General features: G+C 41.9%; 2 protein-coding genes across 6 annotated transcripts; both read left to right on the top strand.

Annotated features, from left to right (window-relative positions):
• Positions 1 to 998: 998 nt before the first annotated feature.
• Positions 999 to 9,646, top strand: LOC144083059 (von Willebrand factor A domain-containing protein 5A-like). Of its 5 annotated transcripts, none has more exons than XM_077610526.1 (20): positions 1,002 to 1,201; positions 1,627 to 1,676; positions 2,201 to 2,403; positions 2,474 to 2,696; positions 2,957 to 3,123; positions 3,214 to 3,328; positions 3,406 to 3,581; positions 3,653 to 3,741; positions 3,832 to 3,976; positions 4,464 to 4,543; positions 4,842 to 4,956; positions 5,112 to 5,270; positions 5,827 to 5,930; positions 6,073 to 6,323; positions 6,806 to 6,853; positions 7,187 to 7,219; positions 7,573 to 7,641; positions 7,991 to 8,190; positions 8,734 to 8,857; positions 8,958 to 9,646. In XM_077610526.1, exons 2-20 carry the CDS (start codon positions 1,634 to 1,636, stop codon positions 9,035 to 9,037), a joined length of 2,424 nt encoding a protein of 807 aa, XP_077466652.1. In that variant the 5' UTR covers positions 1,002 to 1,201; positions 1,627 to 1,633; the 3' UTR covers positions 9,038 to 9,646. The 5 variants fall into 5 exon arrangements, with proteins under 5 accessions (XP_077466654.1, XP_077466653.1, XP_077466652.1 ...); XM_077610524.1 differs by having other exon boundaries at positions 1,004 to 1,201; positions 7,970 to 8,190; XM_077610525.1 differs by having other exon boundaries at positions 1,200 to 1,222; positions 7,970 to 8,190.
• Positions 9,647 to 10,223: 577 nt separating this feature from the next.
• On the top strand, positions 10,224 to 16,853 carry LOC144083061 (WD repeat-containing protein 20). The gene is made up of 4 exons (XM_077610529.1): positions 10,224 to 11,000; positions 12,117 to 12,299; positions 12,391 to 13,776; positions 15,306 to 16,853. The coding sequence occupies exons 1-4, from the start codon at positions 10,584 to 10,586 to the stop codon at positions 15,351 to 15,353; spliced, it is 2,034 nt and encodes a 677-aa protein (XP_077466655.1). The 5' UTR covers positions 10,224 to 10,583; the 3' UTR covers positions 15,354 to 16,853.
• The last annotated feature ends 782 nt before the right edge of the window (positions 16,854 to 17,635 follow it).

Raw genomic sequence — 17,635 nt, 5'->3', positions numbered from 1 at the left:
ACAGGTAGGAGTTGAGGGCAGCCTGCTTTTGCATAACCAATATTTACATAAGCATGACTAAAATAATCTAAAGAATTCATATGCACTCCTTTTGCTATAAATCATTCGTGATGTTGTGTCATTTGTAAATCATGTGTAAACATTCCTCCCAGTTCATGTTTTTTCCACTGATGACGAGGCAAACAATGTGTTACTGTGTTAAGGCTGTTGAAGAAGGTCACATTCCAACCGCAAACTGTCACCATAAGTTCCGGGTGTTATATGTACTATTCTTTGCGTTTCATTGTGGGCCCAAGAAAGTTATATTACTCCCAGTGAAAACAAGAAGCGTGCTGTCATCAAAGTGTTCACGAGTCTTGCTATCAACCAGCTCGCCAAAGGCAGGTGTCGTTGGATCGATATCTCACCAAACATAACATACTTTTCACTTGGGTGTTAACGTGTGTACACATTTACTCAGCTGCCAAGCATGTACACTCACACATCCAACCTAATGGAAAATGTTTTTGCATGCCTTAATAATGCTAAATAAATAAATATCTTATCTTTTGTGTGTGTTTCGCACATATTTAAAACACATTTGTTATACTTTTATCATTTTTAAAGGGTTTCTGAGGTAATATTGGGGATGGTAGAACGGGTTGGAACGAATTAAAGTTGTAAAATGAATAAGTCTCTACTTGTGAAAAATCCAAGTTACAAAACCACGTCTGGAACAAATTATTATCGGAAGTAGAGGTTCCAGTGTATTATTTTTCCACTACCGAGTAAAGGTAAGGCATTACCATTCTGGAAAAAGTATAAATATAAATATGCAAAAATGTTTTTCATGGGACTTTATACTAGGTTTTGCAAGTATGCTATATGCACTAACACTTAAAATCGTGCTAAACATACAGTCAACTAAAATTTGCCTGATAATTTTGCTGGCCTTATAGGCTTCCGTACTGCAGAAGTGGGTGTGTGTTTTTCTTAAGTGGATTGAAAAATCGATTGATGCAAACTCACCCTTTTTCGATTTGGATCAACTGGAAGTAGTGCGGTGAGTCACTGGTAGGCGGGGCCACATACTTTCCTGCGATGGAGAAATATTTCTGGGCGTAGATCTGTACACGCCAATCTTAAACAAGTTGGTCTCGGTTTAATATCAACAACCCTACCCGGACTGTCGCACAACTTCACCAAGAGAAGACTCCTAAAGGTTTGCCTTTTGCTCTTCTAGGTGACCAACTCGGATATTACGTAATACCTGGGTACTAACATAGCCTGGAATAGAAATACCTATTACAGAAATTGTTTCGCAGTTAAAGAACTACTAGCTAACTTCATTTTTTTTAAACTCCTTACTCAAACGTTTCCCCGTTAAAGTACTACTACAGAAGATCTTTTTTTATCCATTCAGGGCAGTGGTTACTATAGAGAGAAAAAAATTGAAAAACGAAGAAAAAATAATAATTTAAAAAAACAACCCGAGAAAAATATTAATTTGAAAAACGAGGAAGAAAAATAAATTAATTCAAAAAAAACAACCCCAAAAATAAATTAATTTGAAAAATGGCCATGGCTTTATAATAAGCTTCCATAAACTATCACTAGGATTTTTTTTAATTGTTCATTTGTTTAAAGGTATACAATGGAGAATTGCTGTGGACTTCTGACATCCAAGAATGAACCTGGTACTACATAAATATTATTGATATCTGTTGTATATGTATTATTATATACTACCGTATTGGCCCGAGTATAAGATGATGTTTTTTGGATTGAAATAAGAAAATGTATATATATATATATATATATATATATATATATATATATATATATATATATATATATATGTATATATGTGTGTATATATGTATGTGTATATATATATATATATATATATATATATATATATATATATATATATATATATATATATATATATATATATATATATATACAACATTTACAGTGTTTACAAATGTGTTTATTTTATCAATATAACCATTATTTATATAAAGAAGGTATTTGGAAATTATTTGGAAGTCAAATATAAATAAAGACATAAGACAAGTATCATGACCAAACCAATTTTTTCCTAATCAAAATACACCATACCTCCTTCAGACCGTTTTGTGTGCGCATTTATTTATCAATTGAACCGTGATTTTTGAGAACTGTCCTTTCACATTTGGACGTGACCTTTTTTTGTTAGTTCCTCTAAAGGGCATTGATGTGGAAGTGGAGGTGAAAGACCACGTAGCTGTAGTGGTCTCCACTTTGCACTACGAGAACAAGGAGGACAAAGCCATAGAGGCCGTTTTTGTCTTCCCTCTGCCTGGCGATGCTGCCGTCTGTCAGTTCAGTGCCAAAATTGGACAAACTGAAATTGTAGCTGAAGTGAAAGAGAAGCAGGAGGTGAGTCAGATCCCAAAGTGGAGAAAGCTAGAAAAAAGACAATGTAAACATCACGTGTTGTGTTCTCCAGGCCCGAGAGGAGTACGACGATGCTCTGAGCTCCGGTCACCAGGCCTTCCTCCTGGAGGAAAGTGATCAGAGCCCAGACATCTTCTCCCTGAGTGTCGGTAGTCTTCCTCCGGGAGAGAGCGCCTCCATCAGGCTGGAGTATGTCATTGAGCTGGCTGTGGAGGCCGATGGTGGGCTGAGGTTTTGTCTGCCTGCCGTGCTCAACCCTCGCTACCAACCTCAGGGTAGGACAAGCACAATTACCACTTATTCTTAGCTATGTTTGTCAGCGGGACATCCGTGTGTTTGTATGCAACTTGTCGAGTAATTTTTGGGGGGAGTAAATACTGTAAAAATTGGATGATGTTGAACATGGACGATTTTTCCTGCCAGGGCTTCAAGGCCTGACTATGAAAAGGGAAATTCGGCAAATATTTGATCTTCACTCAAAATGCTTACAAAAATACATTAAAAATGATCTACTGTGAATATACATTGGTTCCAGGAAGCAACAATGATGCCGTCCAGATTACGTCTGTACCTGCCTCTCAGGTGCCATACAGTCTGTCCTTCTCTGCCCTTGTGTCCTCTCCCCGTCGGGTCTCCAAAGTGGACTCCAAGTGTTCGCTGGAGCCTCTGCAGTACCTCGACAAGGAGCAAACTCAGGCAGTCGTACGTGCTGTCAAATGCTCACATCATACGCTGTTGCTCACAATGGAAGCCTCTTACTTAATCCCGTTGTCCTTATTTATGGAATTTCAGGTTAAACTTGCTGCAGGACACAAGTTTGACAGAGATGTTGAGCTGTTGGTTTACTATACGGACACCCATCAGCCAGCTGTTGTGGTGGAGGCAGGAAAGACCGAGGCCAAACCAGGTGAGGGCGAAACAGGTCTACGTGTTTGGATGCTTTGATGTGTTAACGTCGCCGTTCCTATTTTTGTTCGGATTCAGGCACGTTGATGGGGGATACTGCTGTGATGGTTAGCGTGTACCCCGAATTTCCTCAGTCAGTGACGTCTTCATTGGCCACGAGTGGAGAGTTTGTGTTTTTGCTAGATCGATCTGGAAGTATGGATTGTGCCATTAATGAATCTAGTCAGAAGCAGACTCGCATCAGCAGTGCCAGGGTATTCATGATCACAAGTCATTCACTTGTCCTCCTACTCTGCACCGTCACTTACGATCCATCTCCACGCAGGACACACTCTTGCTGCTTCTAAAGAGCCTGCCAATGGGCTGCTACTTCAACATCTACAGTTTTGGCTCCACTTTTGAACACCTATTCCCGTAAGTATCGAGCACATTTGGCCCATAGTAACTCTCTCTCTATCAAGTATCGACCGCCTGATTGCGTGTATGCTGTGTTTGTGATACCAGGAAAAGTGTGGAATACAGTCAAACCACCATGGAAGATGCACTGAAGAAAGTGGGGAAGATGAATGCTGATTTAGGAGGAACAGAGATCCTTCAGTGCCTCAAAGAAATTTACACCCAGCCCTGCATTACTGGTCAGCCACGACAGGTAATGCTTGTGTACTTTTAATTAGTCCTGAAAAATTTCGGAATTGACTTTACTGTAGTTATGGCAGGTTTCCAGTTATATTCCAGAAAAATGCATTCATTTTCCGAAACCGCTAATCCTCACAAGGGTCGTGGAGACGGACAACCATTCACACTAAAGCCCACTCATACATAGGGGCAATTTTAGAGAAAACCCACGCAGGCCCGGGGTGAACATGCAAACTTCACACTGCGTTCGAACCATCGTTCCCAGCACTGTGAAACTGACGCGCTAACCACTCGTCCACCGGTCCATAAAAAAGGATTGATAAGTTAAAATAAAAAAATCAGTGTTAAGGTCAGCGAACACCTGGTCCAAATATTGTCCTGAAATTAAAATTGAAACAAAACAATACACATTCTTATCAATTCCTCAATTCATAACCCCTAAGTTTTCTTTAAATCATAAGCGATGTCACTTTTAAATCATGTGTAAACGTTCTTTCCAGCTCTTTGTTTTCACTGACGGCGAGGTTTACAACACCAAAGAAGTTACTAACCTAGTGAAGAAGCATTCCAACTCACACAGGTAAAGGCCTTAACCTACCACAAAATCATAACCATCTGGAAAACATCACAATACCCATTTCAAAGGCTGTATCAAATATTGTGCCACTTGTAATGATTACTTTGGAATATCAAAATCAATCACTGTCTTTTTAGTGAACTAACTACTACCGCAAAACTGTAATGCATTTTTAATACTAATCTGGTCATGTCAAAGACACATTGTTACATCTGTAAGGGATATTTGATCGAGCCCTTGGACTCAATAGTTGCAGAATTTTCTGGCTGTATTTGCACTGTTTTGTAAAACTTTATTGCAGGTGTTTCTCTTTTGGCATTGGAGACGGGGCCAGCACTGCTCTTATCAACGGTTTAGCTCGAGAGGGAGGAGGTCATGCTCAATTTATTGCAGGCACTGACAGGATGCAACCAAAGGTTGTTGTTTTTTTTTTTTGCAACATTACATGCTATTCATTTATTGGTAATATTATGGCTTGGACCAACAAACAGATTGAATTGATTAGAATTAGAATACAATGATGTGATTTTACATTCACCCTAACTTATGAAGTATTATTGTTGTTTACCAGGTGATGCAATCTCTGCGGTTTGCTCTGCAACCAGCAGTGGAAGACATCTCCATGACTTGGGATTTGCCAAAGGGGGTGTCTGTCACTGTTTTGTCTCCACCTCTTACTACTATTTTCCATGGTCGACGTTCACTCATTTATGCTCAGCTAACTGGCCAGGTAAGCTTATTACTGCCTCAAACGGACATTTCAATCTCGCTTGAGTTAAGATATTTATTCATTTAACACACACAATTTCAAACTTTCTTACCTCCAAATATGGTGCATCCTTTAAAATAACGAGTTAGTTCCCACACGTTAAGATTATGCAGCCTTGTCGTGTACGTTACATTCACATGGGGTCAATCCTGTTTTGTGAAGAGCGTTAATTAGCCCTTTAAAGCCCAAACCACTCAGTAACGGAAAAATACCACAACATTTCAGATATAATTTGTCCTAAATTTCTATCATACTTATATGATACATCAGTTTTTATCAGTGAATAAAAATCACATTGCTCAATTTTTATGTATGAAGTGTAATGATCTGAACTATCCCAACAGAACATGGAACAGGTTTCACTTCATTTCACGTTCTTGTTTTTTTCCAGTGATGCCTACAAAAATGAGCAAATTTGTGTACCGTTCTCAAAAATAAACAGCTTGTACTGTACATGTTTTCCTCCTATTGGCCCAAAATGTTGTCATGCTGGTTATGGGGTGCAATGTTTCCTCAGAGTTCAGATGCAAAAGATGGTTGCGTGACTTTAAAGTACAGCCTGGTTGGCCAGCCAACCCAGAATCAGCTTCGCTTCGCCCTACAGCCCAAAGAGGACACTGGGTAAATTTGAAACAATTAAGACTTTTCTAAAATTAGTCAGTTTTGTATGTGTTTGTCCTTGATAAAGAAGAGGAAAAAATTGCTGCGCAATGTGTCAGTCTCACTATGAGTACTAAAAGCCATATCATTCTTTTGCTTGCAGTTTAACAATTCACAGGTTGAGTGCTCGGACCGCGATTCGCTCCATGGAGATAGAAGATGCAGACATGGTCCTGCCTTCCGTGGGGGGAGAAGACCAAGAAGAGCAACATGGTGAAGTGAAGAAAAAGGTGGTGGAACTCAGTGTCCAGTCAGGTGTGAGCAGCAGCTACACTGCTTTTGTTGCTGTCTGCAAGGACGAAAACAAAAAGGTTGAAGGGCCTTTACTGCGTCGGAATATCCCAACTCCAGGCGGTGAGTCAACGTCGATCATGATGCGCGTCTTTGGCAATTTTGTATTTTGCAAACAAAAGTTTTAAAAAGCAAAAGGAGTGTGGTCAAATTCACTATACAACTCCATTCCGTAAAAACTGATGTTTTTCTCCAAATTTTGCCCACAAACTGGCATTTCATGTTCTCCTCGCAATTCGTCAGAAATCAGGAAAGCTAGAAACCAACTGTTTCTGAATCAAGTAACCTATACATTGTAAATGGTAGTGACTTTTTGAATTTAATTTTAAAAATAAAAATGTATCAACTTTTTCTCTACTATCACCGCTTTGAATTACTTTGATTGAGTGTTTACATAAACACAATTTTGTCATATTTGTGACTTCCTATATTGCCACCCAACCAATTTTGCTGAAAATATGTCAATAAAGACCCTCCTAGAGTATGTAGAAACTTAGTGTTAGTGTGTTTTTGCTTGTGACATATGCTCTATTATTTTATTTCAGGATTTCCTATGATGATGATGTGTAATGCAGCATGCCCTCCACCCCCGTGTAAGTACCGTGTATAATAATATACTCATATGCAATCCACTTTTAGCACTATCTCCGCTTCATGCTTGGCAGAAGAAATTGGCTCAACTTTTTCTCTCCAATACATCTTGTAAGCTCTTCTCTTCTCGCAACTTCCTTAAATCTTCACCCATTTAAGTGTTTGACGTGTTCGACGATTCACTGCCTGTCATATTCTTCTTATTTTGCTATCCAACCAACTGCGCATGCTCTGAAAAGATGTCAACAACTATCCTCCTACAGTATGTGGGAACTTAGCGTTAGCTCTGGCATTTCCCGTCTTTCTTTAGTGACCTATATATTGTTTTATTTCAGCATTTTCTATGAAGGGGTCAAGCTATGTACCATGTAAGTACAGTATATAAGACTCAAGACTCAAGAGCATCCACTAAATGCAAGCAATACTTAAGTCAGTTCCAAATGTGTCAAATCAGAAAATCGAAACTATGCAAATACTATGCGGATATTTTTAGATTAGATTAGAAATTTCTTGGTTGCAGTAGCAAGACAGACACAAGACACACAAGACATTGTAGACCTAGTTAAAAAATTGGAGCCACACACAGGAAGTCCACAAGGTTGAATTGTATTTGAGTTCACACAAACACACAAAATGGACTGACTTGTTTGTATTTTGGAGTTTATATATGCACTATCTGATGTTCTGTTCTATTCTAACATTGCGTTTTCTCTTGGGAAAGGCAGTCTCTTTATGGGAGGACCTCCAGTTTGCCAGGATGACATGATGTATGCATGTGATGCAAGTGCAGGTATTCAAACTGACGATTAAATTGCTCTGTTATTATACTGTGAGTAAAAAGAGGTTACCTAAATATTGATGGCAAAATAAAATGCCTTTCTAATTGGTAATAATGTTCCATTTTTATTGACACATTAAACGGTCAGTATGATGTGCTAGAAGTTTAAAAAAAATAAGAATGAGTATTTTCATGAAATAATGTTTATTCAGGTCTAAACTCAGATTATAATCTGCAAAATTACAATAATTGTCTTGCTTCAGTAAAATGTCAAATTTGAATTTGAACTTGTGGGTCAACTCATCAAAAGATAAATTCACCAGTTTCTTTTGTAAAATAGAAATGGATACATTTTTCAAAGATGAGGAATATTCTTCCGAAGATGAGGAGGAGGCACTAGAACAAGAGGACATGCGACCACCATCACCAGCCATTGCCAAAGACCCTTTACTGCAGATGGTGTCCCTTCAGAAGGCGTCTGGCCACTGGCTCCTGGAGGAGGCCCTGGCTTCAGTGTTGGGGAAGACCAGCAAGGAGCTAGAAACACCTAAACCTGCAGCGGTGAGTCTCTTAGAAGGAAAAAGCAAGGGAGAAGCATTAAAAATCTGTAAAAGTGCCATGATGGAAAAAGTATATATTGTAACGCTTCTCAAGCTCATGTATTATTATTACTACTACACGTTTTTGCATGTTGGATAGCAGTGACTGTCACATTTTTTACATCTACAGTTTCACTTAGAAGAATAATATTTCACTCTCCAGGTACCACCACTGTACCTGCCATTCAAATGGTGTAGTTTAAATGTACAGGTAAAACGATACGTTGATTGAGATATCGCTTGGTAAAGCATAAAGGAATCAAAATACATAGATCTGACAAAATATTCAAAATCAGTTTTGTTTCAGCGTCAAAATGCCCAAGTTGCTTTGTATTTTTAATATTCCTTTAAGTGAAACGTAACTAGTTGTGTTAAATGCGCACATAATATATTACTATATTAAATCAATTGAAGTGTTGTGTGATGTGTTCAGCTCATTCTTTTAATATGTTTTGCCACTCTGTGTCTTTTCTCCTGTGGTCTTTTCTAACACTTGGTGAATTAGGTGAGCAAGGAAGCATGGGCCACCATCTTGGCTCTTATCTGGCTTCATGGGTTTAAGTCGGAGGCTCAGGACGAATGGCAGCTTCTGGCCATGAAAGCTGGATCATGGCTCCATTCTCAAAAGAGTAAGGATCGTAGAAATAATAACAGATCACCTTGTTTTATATTTTGAATGCAATTGAGGTTCTACGTGTCCCCTGATTTTGGTTGGATTTTATTTTGCAGTATCGTGTCTGGTTGAGTGTGTGGCAGCTGCCAATACTTTGTTGGGTTGTAAAGTGCACAAAGACGTGCTGGGAATCTGAAACTCAACACAGAAGAATCTATCCATCCTAGTAACACCCATTCTTTGCTGGTCTGTTTTCAATGTAGTGTGTTCCTTACTATAATTGCACTATTACATACTGTCTGTCACATTTGTTGTGGCAGTAGAATTGAGCTCGAAAACATGATTACAGTTGCTGTTTGTGACTACATCCATGATTACTAGTTTTATGTTCCCAATTTTTGTTCAAATGGATAGTAAATGTAATGAATACTGTAATGTTTCTGAAACATTGCTGTGTACTGCAATTTTATTTTCACAATGATCACTTTTGTCACATAGCTTTGATTGTTTTAGCTATTCCTGGTTATTTTCTCAAGTGCCCCCTGCAAACAAAACAACCTTATTTCTGAGTAGTTTAAACAATGACAAACATATGCATGGAAGAGCATAAAAAAGACTGCACACCCTTGTTGATTTTTATGATATGAAAAATGACACTTTAAGCACCCAGCGTGACAGATGACATGTGCAACACATGGGTATTGTATTATTATAATACATGTCGGATGGGTATTAGCACATTCCTTGACCATTTTTAGTGTGACTCTGCCTCACCTGACCATCAAATAAAGGTTAAGACAAGTGGCATATTGTTACATTTGGGATGAAAACGTTATTATTCCGGAATTAGGATTTGAAGTATGAATCTAACAAGGGTTTGGGGTATCAAAACAGAGGGTTTAAGCCAGGGGTGACGAACAAGTTAGACAGAAAGAGCCAAATTTTAAACCGTGAGAGTCAAAGAGCCACACCTTAAGTCAGAAGCAGCATTTAAAAAATCAAATGTGTCAAATTAGTTTTTAAGTATCATTTATAATTTGTTTCTAATGGGCCCTGATGCATTTGAATGTTTTAAGAAAGAATAAAAATAAGAGAAACATGAAACAAAGAAAAAAACCAAAGTATATATATATATATATACAAAATATGATAAGAAGCAAAGATCTGCATTCATTTTGGCCGGGATCCACATGCGGCTCGAGAGCCGCGTGTTCGCCATCCCAGGTTCAAGCCTAGAATCTTGTTGTACATGATTAATACTGAAGTCTGGATTCGGTTTTCAAACGCGGGTTTTGTGTTCCAATTGAGGTTTACGGTAAGGTGGACCAGAAAGGGTCCAAAATGGGGCCCGTGGACCTCATGTTTATCCAAAATGAGCAGCAGTGCGCAGCTGCTCCAGGGGGCGGAGAGGCAGGCAGCTCGGTGGGCTCATTTCTGCTCCCAACTTGAAGCTCTCGTGTGGAGGGGAGCAGCTGAAGGATGACGCCCTCGCCGACTCACGGCAGCTCTCCGTCGGACTCGAGTCTTCGGGCCGCGCCCGCGGCTCTGTAGATGCCGATGCTGGAGTAAAATGCAGCGGCCCACACGAGTAGCGCTGGTCGGCCTAGCTGAGCACGACTGCGCGCCTCCGCCGCTCCCGTGTCTGCTCTAGTACTTTTCTTTTTGTCAATTATTCTCACCGCGTTAAGTGTCTCCTGCCTGGTCAAGACTTTCCCGAGCGGCTCTTTTTTGGGGGGGTTAAAATGGCTGGAGATGGCGGCGCTCTGAAGGATATCAATGAGATTAAATCACAGTTCCGGACCAGAGAGGGCTTCTACAAGCTGCTCACCCTTTCGGACTCCCAGCAGCGGGGCGGGGGGCTGCCGAGGGGCGCCTCCGTCGCCGCCGCGGCCACGCTGGGTCCCGCGGCTGCAGGTGGCCCGATAGCCAGCGGAGGGGTCGGGCTGCTCCAGGGCCCCGGAGCTGCCGCTGCTGCCGTCGCCGCAGCCGCCGCCTCCTCGTCGAATGCCGCAGCCAACTCCTCCCCGGCGGGTTTCCTGCCACCGGTACGGGTCTCCATGGTCAAGCTGCAGCCCGAAGACCCGGGCGAGGAGTCAGAGCGGGTGTGCTTCAACATCGGCAGGGAGCTTTATTTCTACACGTACACCAACATTAAAAAGGTGAGCCCCGGTTGGACGGCCCTCTCGGGCTGGGTCACCGGGGTGTACGTATACTGGACGCTCGGTGTTAGCTTCGCTTGCTAACTAGCCTAGCACTCGGCTATCATTTTATCGCTTGTCGCTGGGCTAATGTAGCGGCTAGTTGCTTACAAAGCACCGTTTCTGTGATTTATTATGCTCTGTGTTGTCACTTGGTGTGACTGGGCGAATTAATGGTTCACAAGGTAACACTATTTTGGTGTTTTTAAACCATCTATGGGTGAGTCATGTAGCAGAAGATGGTCAAGGTGGTTGAGGAAGACGTCAAGAAGATGCGCTTCGCACACATCAGCTGGTTTTACGTGATGCAGAAAACGCTTTCAATGTTTTCACGGAAAGGCCAATCACGTGTGTGTGGGTGTGTCAGGTTCATCTTAAGAAATGAGATAAACGTTCATAGATTCTGTATGCAATCTACGGTAATGAATTCAAATGAGCATGAGGATTTCAAAGGAGGATGTCTAGCCAGAGTTCAATTTTATATTACTACGTTTTCAAGAGCCGGTTTCCTCCCACATTCCAAAAACATGCATGGTAGACTGATTGGACACTCTAAATTTGCCCCTAGGTATGGATGTGAGCGTGAATGGTTGTTTGTCTCCTTGTGCCCTGCGATTGGCTGGCCACCAATTCAGGGTGTCCCCTGCTTCTGGCCCGGAGTCAGCTGGGATAGGCTCCAGCAACCCCCGCGAACCTAATGAGGATAAAGCGGTTCAGAAAATGACATGAGATGTTTTCAAGACATAGTTAAGATTCTAAGTTAGTGTTTTTTTATTTTTTAACAAAAGATGGAGGCTTCGTAGTAACATTACCGGGTGTTAAACGAATTGTTTTGTGTTTCAAATAATGGATTTAAAATACTGTTGGGATTGGAATCTCAGGTATGAAATGTATAGGTTTCATAATTCAAGGTGATGCCAGTCATGTGGACGCCAGGAAATAGGAGGTTAATGTTTCAAGGAAGGGTTGCAGTTTCCCCAATTCAAAATCCTGCATTATGGCTTCATTTCATGTTTGTTTTCTTGCATTATTTGGTGTCATCAGGTTTTGTCAAATTTGCTTCTGTGTGTGTGGCAGGCTGTTGACCTGAGCAAGCCCATTGACAAACGGATTTACAAAGGCACGCAGCCCACGTGTCACGACTTCAACCAATACTCGGCATCGGCTGAAAGTGTAGCGCTCATCGTTGGTTTCTCGGCCGGACAGGTGCAATACCTCGATCCAATCAAGAAGGAGACTAGCAAGCTATTCAATGAAGAGGTACTGAACTTCCATTGCTTTTCTTCCCCAATGAAGAAACTGGTGATTTTCGTTAAAAGCTATCATTCTGTCTTTTGTCCTGACCACGCAGCGTCTGATCGACAAATCCAAAGTGACGTGTCTGAAATGGCTCCCCAAGTCCGAAAACCTGTTCCTGGCTTCCCACGCCAGTGGCCACCTCTACCTCTACAACGTGGAGCACTCTTGCGGCACGGCAGCGCCGCAGTACTCCCTTTTGCGCCAAGGCGAGGGATTCGCCGTGTACGCCTGCAAGACAAAGACACCCCGAAACCCGCTTCTCCGTTGGGCGGTGGGCGAAGGCGGCCTCAACGAGTTCTCATTCTCGCCCGATGGCGTCCACGTGGCCTGCGTGGGCCAGGATGGCTGCCTGCGGGTCTTCCACTTTGATTCCATGGAGCTCCAGGGCGTCATGCGGAGTTACTTTGGGGGCCTGCTGTGTGTCTCGTGGAGCCCCGACGGAAAGTACCTGGCCACCGGGGGCGAGGACGACCTCGTCACCGTCTGGTCCTTTGCCGAGAGCCGGGTGGTGGCCCGCGGACACGGACACAAATCCTGGGTTAACGTGGTGGCGTTTGACCCCTTCACCACTTCTTTGGAGGACGAAGAGCCCATGGAGCTCAGTGGGAGTGAGGAAGACCTCCACCAGGGCGGGGCGCCCAACAACACCACCCCGCATTTTGGGCGGGTGCGTACCAGCAGCACCCTATCCCGGCTCTCCCGGCACAGCTCCAAGGGTGGCGGCTCGGCCGCCGTCACCTACCGATTCGGATCCGTGGGACAGGATACCCAATTCTGCTTGTGGGACCTCACGGACGACGTCCTGTACCCTCGTCTGCCGCTTTCCCGCGCCTTTACCAACACATTCGGACCAACGTTGCCCAACTCCGGGGGTGGCGGCGTGGAGGGCCATCACCACCCACCGGTGGTGGGCACCTCCAACCCACCCACGCTGCCCCTACCGCTTCCCCGCTCCCTCTCTCGCTCCAACTCACTTCCTCACCCGGCGGTCGCCAACACCTCCAAGAGCCAAGGTACCACGGAGTGCGCCACTGGCGGAACAGGAAGTGGGACCGGCACGACGGGTGGCGTCCCGGGTAATACCGCGCCGTTCAGCATCGGCCGATTTGCCACCCTTACCCTCCAGGAGCGCAAGTCGGACAAGTCGGTGGTAGGCAGCGGGGTGGAGAAAGAACACAAACGCTACCACAGTCTGGGTAATATCAGCAAGAGTAACGATAAGATCAACGTGGCACCGCGGGGCAGCGGGCGCCTGGACGCCGCCAAGGTGCTAGGCACCACGCTGTGTCCGCGCATGCACGAGGTGCCGCTGCTGGAGCCGCTAGTGTGCAAGAAGATCGCCCACGAGAGGCTCACCGTGTTGGTCTTCATGGACGACTGCATCATCACGGCGTGTCAGGAGGGGCTCATCTGCACCTGGGCCAGGCCTGGCAAAGTGGTACGTATCGCCGCAATATTTTGCGCCTCTCGGAATCTTCGCTACATTTCCTCCATCTCAATCCGAAGGCCAATTGCCAGAGTTACATGATCTTCAATGTAACCCCAGATGAGTCCATGTTACATGCTAAATAAGGGGTGTTGGCGATTGACTTTTTAGCCAAATGCGGCAAATTCATTTTGGTCTAACCACTCTGACTCCAACAACACAAACTTCCCTCTTACAGCTTACTATCTTGTTTGTAAAAGGTAACATTTACTATTTGTTGGTTATTTTTATGTTTTGCGGTAAGAAAAAACCATTACTGGATGAATTAATTCCTTGTGATAATGACCCTTGTGATATTAACAATGTGCTTTTGATTCATACAGTATCTCAGAAATACCACATGCAATGATTTTTCTTAAGATTTTCCCTTCAAAGTAACATATTTGTACTCCCTATTAAAACCATGAATATGGAGGTGAAAATTGTCAATCGGGGGGCGGCTTATACGTGAGAAATTGTGAAATTGAACGATTTTAATGCAATTTTAAGGGTTCGGCTTACACGCGGGGGCGACTTATATGCGAGTAAATATGGTATGTCATTTTTCTTCCCACACAAACATTCTTCTCATGGATTTCTGATTTAAATGTCTTTTTCTTGTTGGTTAGACTATGGGTGTTATAGCTTTATTTTATGATGTACTAAAGCCATAGAAGCCGGCATGACTCGGCATGATTAATGATTAGCATGTTAGCAAAAATAATACATATATCCCTTTCATGGACACACTGAAAACAAAAGGGTTTTCAATGTCTTTCCTGCTCTTACTGCACAATTGTACCACTGCAAGGTCCTCTTTGACATTTTTCATATTTTAACACGATAAAACTAGTCAGTCTAGAGAAAGATAAGCGTTTGTTCAATGTATTTCTTTGAGAGTACCAATATTGAGGAGAACATTCAAAGATTTTTCACAATTTTGGCATAGCCAGTGGCCCTATACCTGACTAGAATAGATCTATTCTAAGCTCTATTCTAAGATCTATTCTTAGTAGAGAAAACATCACGAGTCTTTGGTGTTGTGCCTGAATTATCTTTAATGCCGTGTCATGAATTTGTTACTGCTGTTAGTGAGAGTGGGAGTAGGCCTAGATGTGTATTCTGTAACTCATTTTCCCTCCCCAAAGTATATTCTCAGGAAAAAAAACAAAAAAAATCATTCATTTTCAATTTCGCATTCAGTTTTTACTGATGAATTTGTAAAAACAATCTCTTAAACAATGTGAACGTAGCCATATTCAATTACACTACGCATCATTATCTCCATATTCCAAACAATAGAACTTACATTGCAAACAAAATCATTTTTCAGTTCTTTTGCCACGCCCCCAATTAAAAAAGGACGACTTTTGTCAAATTGCACCCCGTTGATGACCGGAATCAACTTAAATTTTAGCGTGTGGTCAGTTATGTTAAAGATTGATGTAGATAAAACAACCGACTCTTGTCTTTACCTCATATCTCCTTTTTGTGTCGTACAGAACTTGACAGCACAGAATGGAAATTCTCCGAGCGGCACGGTGGTATAGCGTCACCTCCTCTTCCCGATCTCCTAAAACGGAAAACGAGCGTCAAGACCAGATCACCTCACCGCTGCAGTATTGCCCAGCCCTCATTCCAGCAGACGCCACGGCCAGCTGTATTTAAGTAATTTATTTTATCATGAGACTGTGTAGTAATTTATACTGTAAATAGACAAAGTACTCTAATGGAGAGGAGGCTGCACAGAAAAGCAAGAGAACACGTCGTACATTGAAACACACTGAATGTCTTTTAGGGGGTGATGTCGGGATGTCACACTTTCTTTTTAAGTTCACGCCGGATGCTCTCAAGGCGCAACGACGGTCGCTGGGAATGGCGCGTCACCCTCGGGTCCAAGTCACGTGACCGCGTGCACAAAACACTCACGCAGTTACTGGCGGTGTAGCATCATGTGTATGTCTTACTCATTCGTCATGCACGAATAAGTATTAGGCACTCTTTGGAAAGAGGAAAAACAACCAAATATTATGAGAATGAAGAAATAACTTTAAAAAGTTTCCTTTTGGGGGCGGCAGTTAATAGAGAGTTTTAAGGAAAATGGCATTTCTTTGAAACCTACCAAAATATTCCTTTTTTTTTAAATAAAAATCTTCATGTACTGTTACTCTTACATGATTTCAAGGCACTCCCTCCCCACAATTGGCGATGTTTTAATAGTCATATTTAGCGATGAAAATGCTAAAACAACAAAACAAATAAATGAAAACAGAGCAATTATAACATATATAATGACAATGTTAGAATTGTTTCTGAATAATTGTCAAAAGGTTCCACTTATACGTTGGCAAAGCAAAGATATTTTTAAAATGTTTTTTGGGGGAAGAAAAGTCTGACAAAATTATAAATTTTCAAGACAAATTAGCCTCATCCTAAAAAATATTGACGTCGCAAAATTTTTATTTGTGTATTTTTAAAAATATTTTCCTTTCTCCCTAAAAAGTCTGTAAGCATATATTTGCGTTTCTTTTTTAGGGGATTAAGGACAATATAAAATGTTTCTTAATAAGCAAAAAAAATGAAAAAAGTTGCTTATTTGATATAGTTGAAGTTGTTTTGGGGGCTAAATTTGGTACTTTATTAAACTAGCCCAGGGGTGTGCAAAGCGATCCTCGAGGCCGCAGGTTTTTGTTCCAACCGATCCAGCAAAGACACTTTAACCAATGTATATACATTTGACAAAAAGTGTTAACCTTTTTCAATAAGAGGAGCGACGTCATCACACACGCCTCAGTCCAATCACCTTTATTCTTTTAATATTCTCGTTTTCCCTTTCCCAGTGTGGCCCTGATACTCCTTGGTAGTCGTTGCACCTGAATTGCCTCTTGCAATAATTTGCACACACACAAAATCACGGCCACTCCACTCGCCGCTCTGTGGACTTGACTCCATACCGTACAATTTACATTGACAGCTAAATACCCACATTTGGACTAAAGTCTCCTGTGACTCTTTTATGCTTTGCGGCGACAATAAAGATGAGCCAAGTACGTGTGTGTGTGTATGTTACTCGTTCCTTGATCATATGGTGACTTTTTTCGCTCTAATTCTGGATGGGGGAGTTTTTTGTTGGATTTTCTTGAGGTCTTTTAGGCTTTCAATAAGTCTGAAAATTCGGTAGCCTTCTGATCACCTGCAACCCATTGAAAAGTAGTATTTAATCTCTTTTATTTAGTTTGGGGTGAAGCTAGGGGCATGTTACTACATGTATAGTTATAGAGTTGATAATACCCTCATGTAATTGCCCCTATGCAAGGGGTAAGAACATACTGGCCATCTAGCATAGGGGTGTTTACATAAGGAGACTTGTTGTACAAGTTCTAAAAGGTAGTTTATTGATTCTTTTACTTCAGGCAGGCCTCAAATTCAACAGAACCTGTTTGCTACAGAACAAGGGGAAATGTTTTTTAACCACAAAAATCAGTTGCCTTAATGTGTAGTCCCCAAACACATACACATCCAATTTAGGACTCTGCTTATTCATTAAAAAAAGTAACCTGACGAAATGTTGTGGGGTAAAAAAAATGGGTTCAAATCCAGGTCACTCTACCTGTGTGGAGTTTGCATGTTCTCTGGCCACCAATTCAGGGTGTCCCACACCCCTGGCCCAAAGTCAGCTGGGATAGGCTCCAGCACCCCCGGTGAGCCTAGTGAGGATAAAGCGGTTCAGAAAATGAGATGAGACATTTAGTTTGCCTTGTAAAACACGTTATTTCAAACTAACTTTTGTAATTAAAAACAACTCTTACTGACACTAACATTTTCAATCAAA

Source organism: Stigmatopora argus, chromosome 10 (assembly GCF_051989625.1).
Source record: "Stigmatopora argus isolate UIUO_Sarg chromosome 10, RoL_Sarg_1.0, whole genome shotgun sequence".
Taxonomy (NCBI): Eukaryota; Metazoa; Chordata; class Actinopteri; order Syngnathiformes; family Syngnathidae; genus Stigmatopora; species Stigmatopora argus.
The sequence above is the reverse complement of the archived record's forward strand: the minus strand, read 5'-3'. Positions and strand labels throughout refer to the sequence as shown.

What these genes read in the sequence shown, in the direction of transcription:
- LOC144083059 (XM_077610524.1), top strand. Translation starts at nt 1,634, where the DNA reads ATGGAGAATTGCTGTGGACTTCTGACATCCAAGAATGAACCTG. An exon ending in TTACTGGTCAGCCACGACAG is followed by an intron (nt 3,977 to 4,463) that starts GTAATGCTTGTG and finishes CGTTCTTTCCAG; the next exon opens with CTCTTTGTTTTCACTGACGG. An exon ending in GAATATCCCAACTCCAGGCG is followed by an intron (nt 6,324 to 6,805) that starts GTGAGTCAACGT and finishes ATTTTATTTCAG; the next exon opens with GATTTCCTATGATGATGATG.
- LOC144083061 (XM_077610529.1), top strand. Translation starts at nt 10,584, where the DNA reads ATGGCTGGAGATGGCGGCGCTCTGAAGGATATCAATGAGATTAAATCA. An exon ending in CGTACACCAACATTAAAAAG is followed by an intron (nt 11,001 to 12,116) that starts GTGAGCCCCGGT and finishes TGTGTGTGGCAG; the next exon opens with GCTGTTGACCTGAGCAAGCC. An exon ending in GCAAGCTATTCAATGAAGAG is followed by an intron (nt 12,300 to 12,390) that starts GTACTGAACTTC and finishes CTGACCACGCAG; the next exon opens with CGTCTGATCGACAAATCCAA.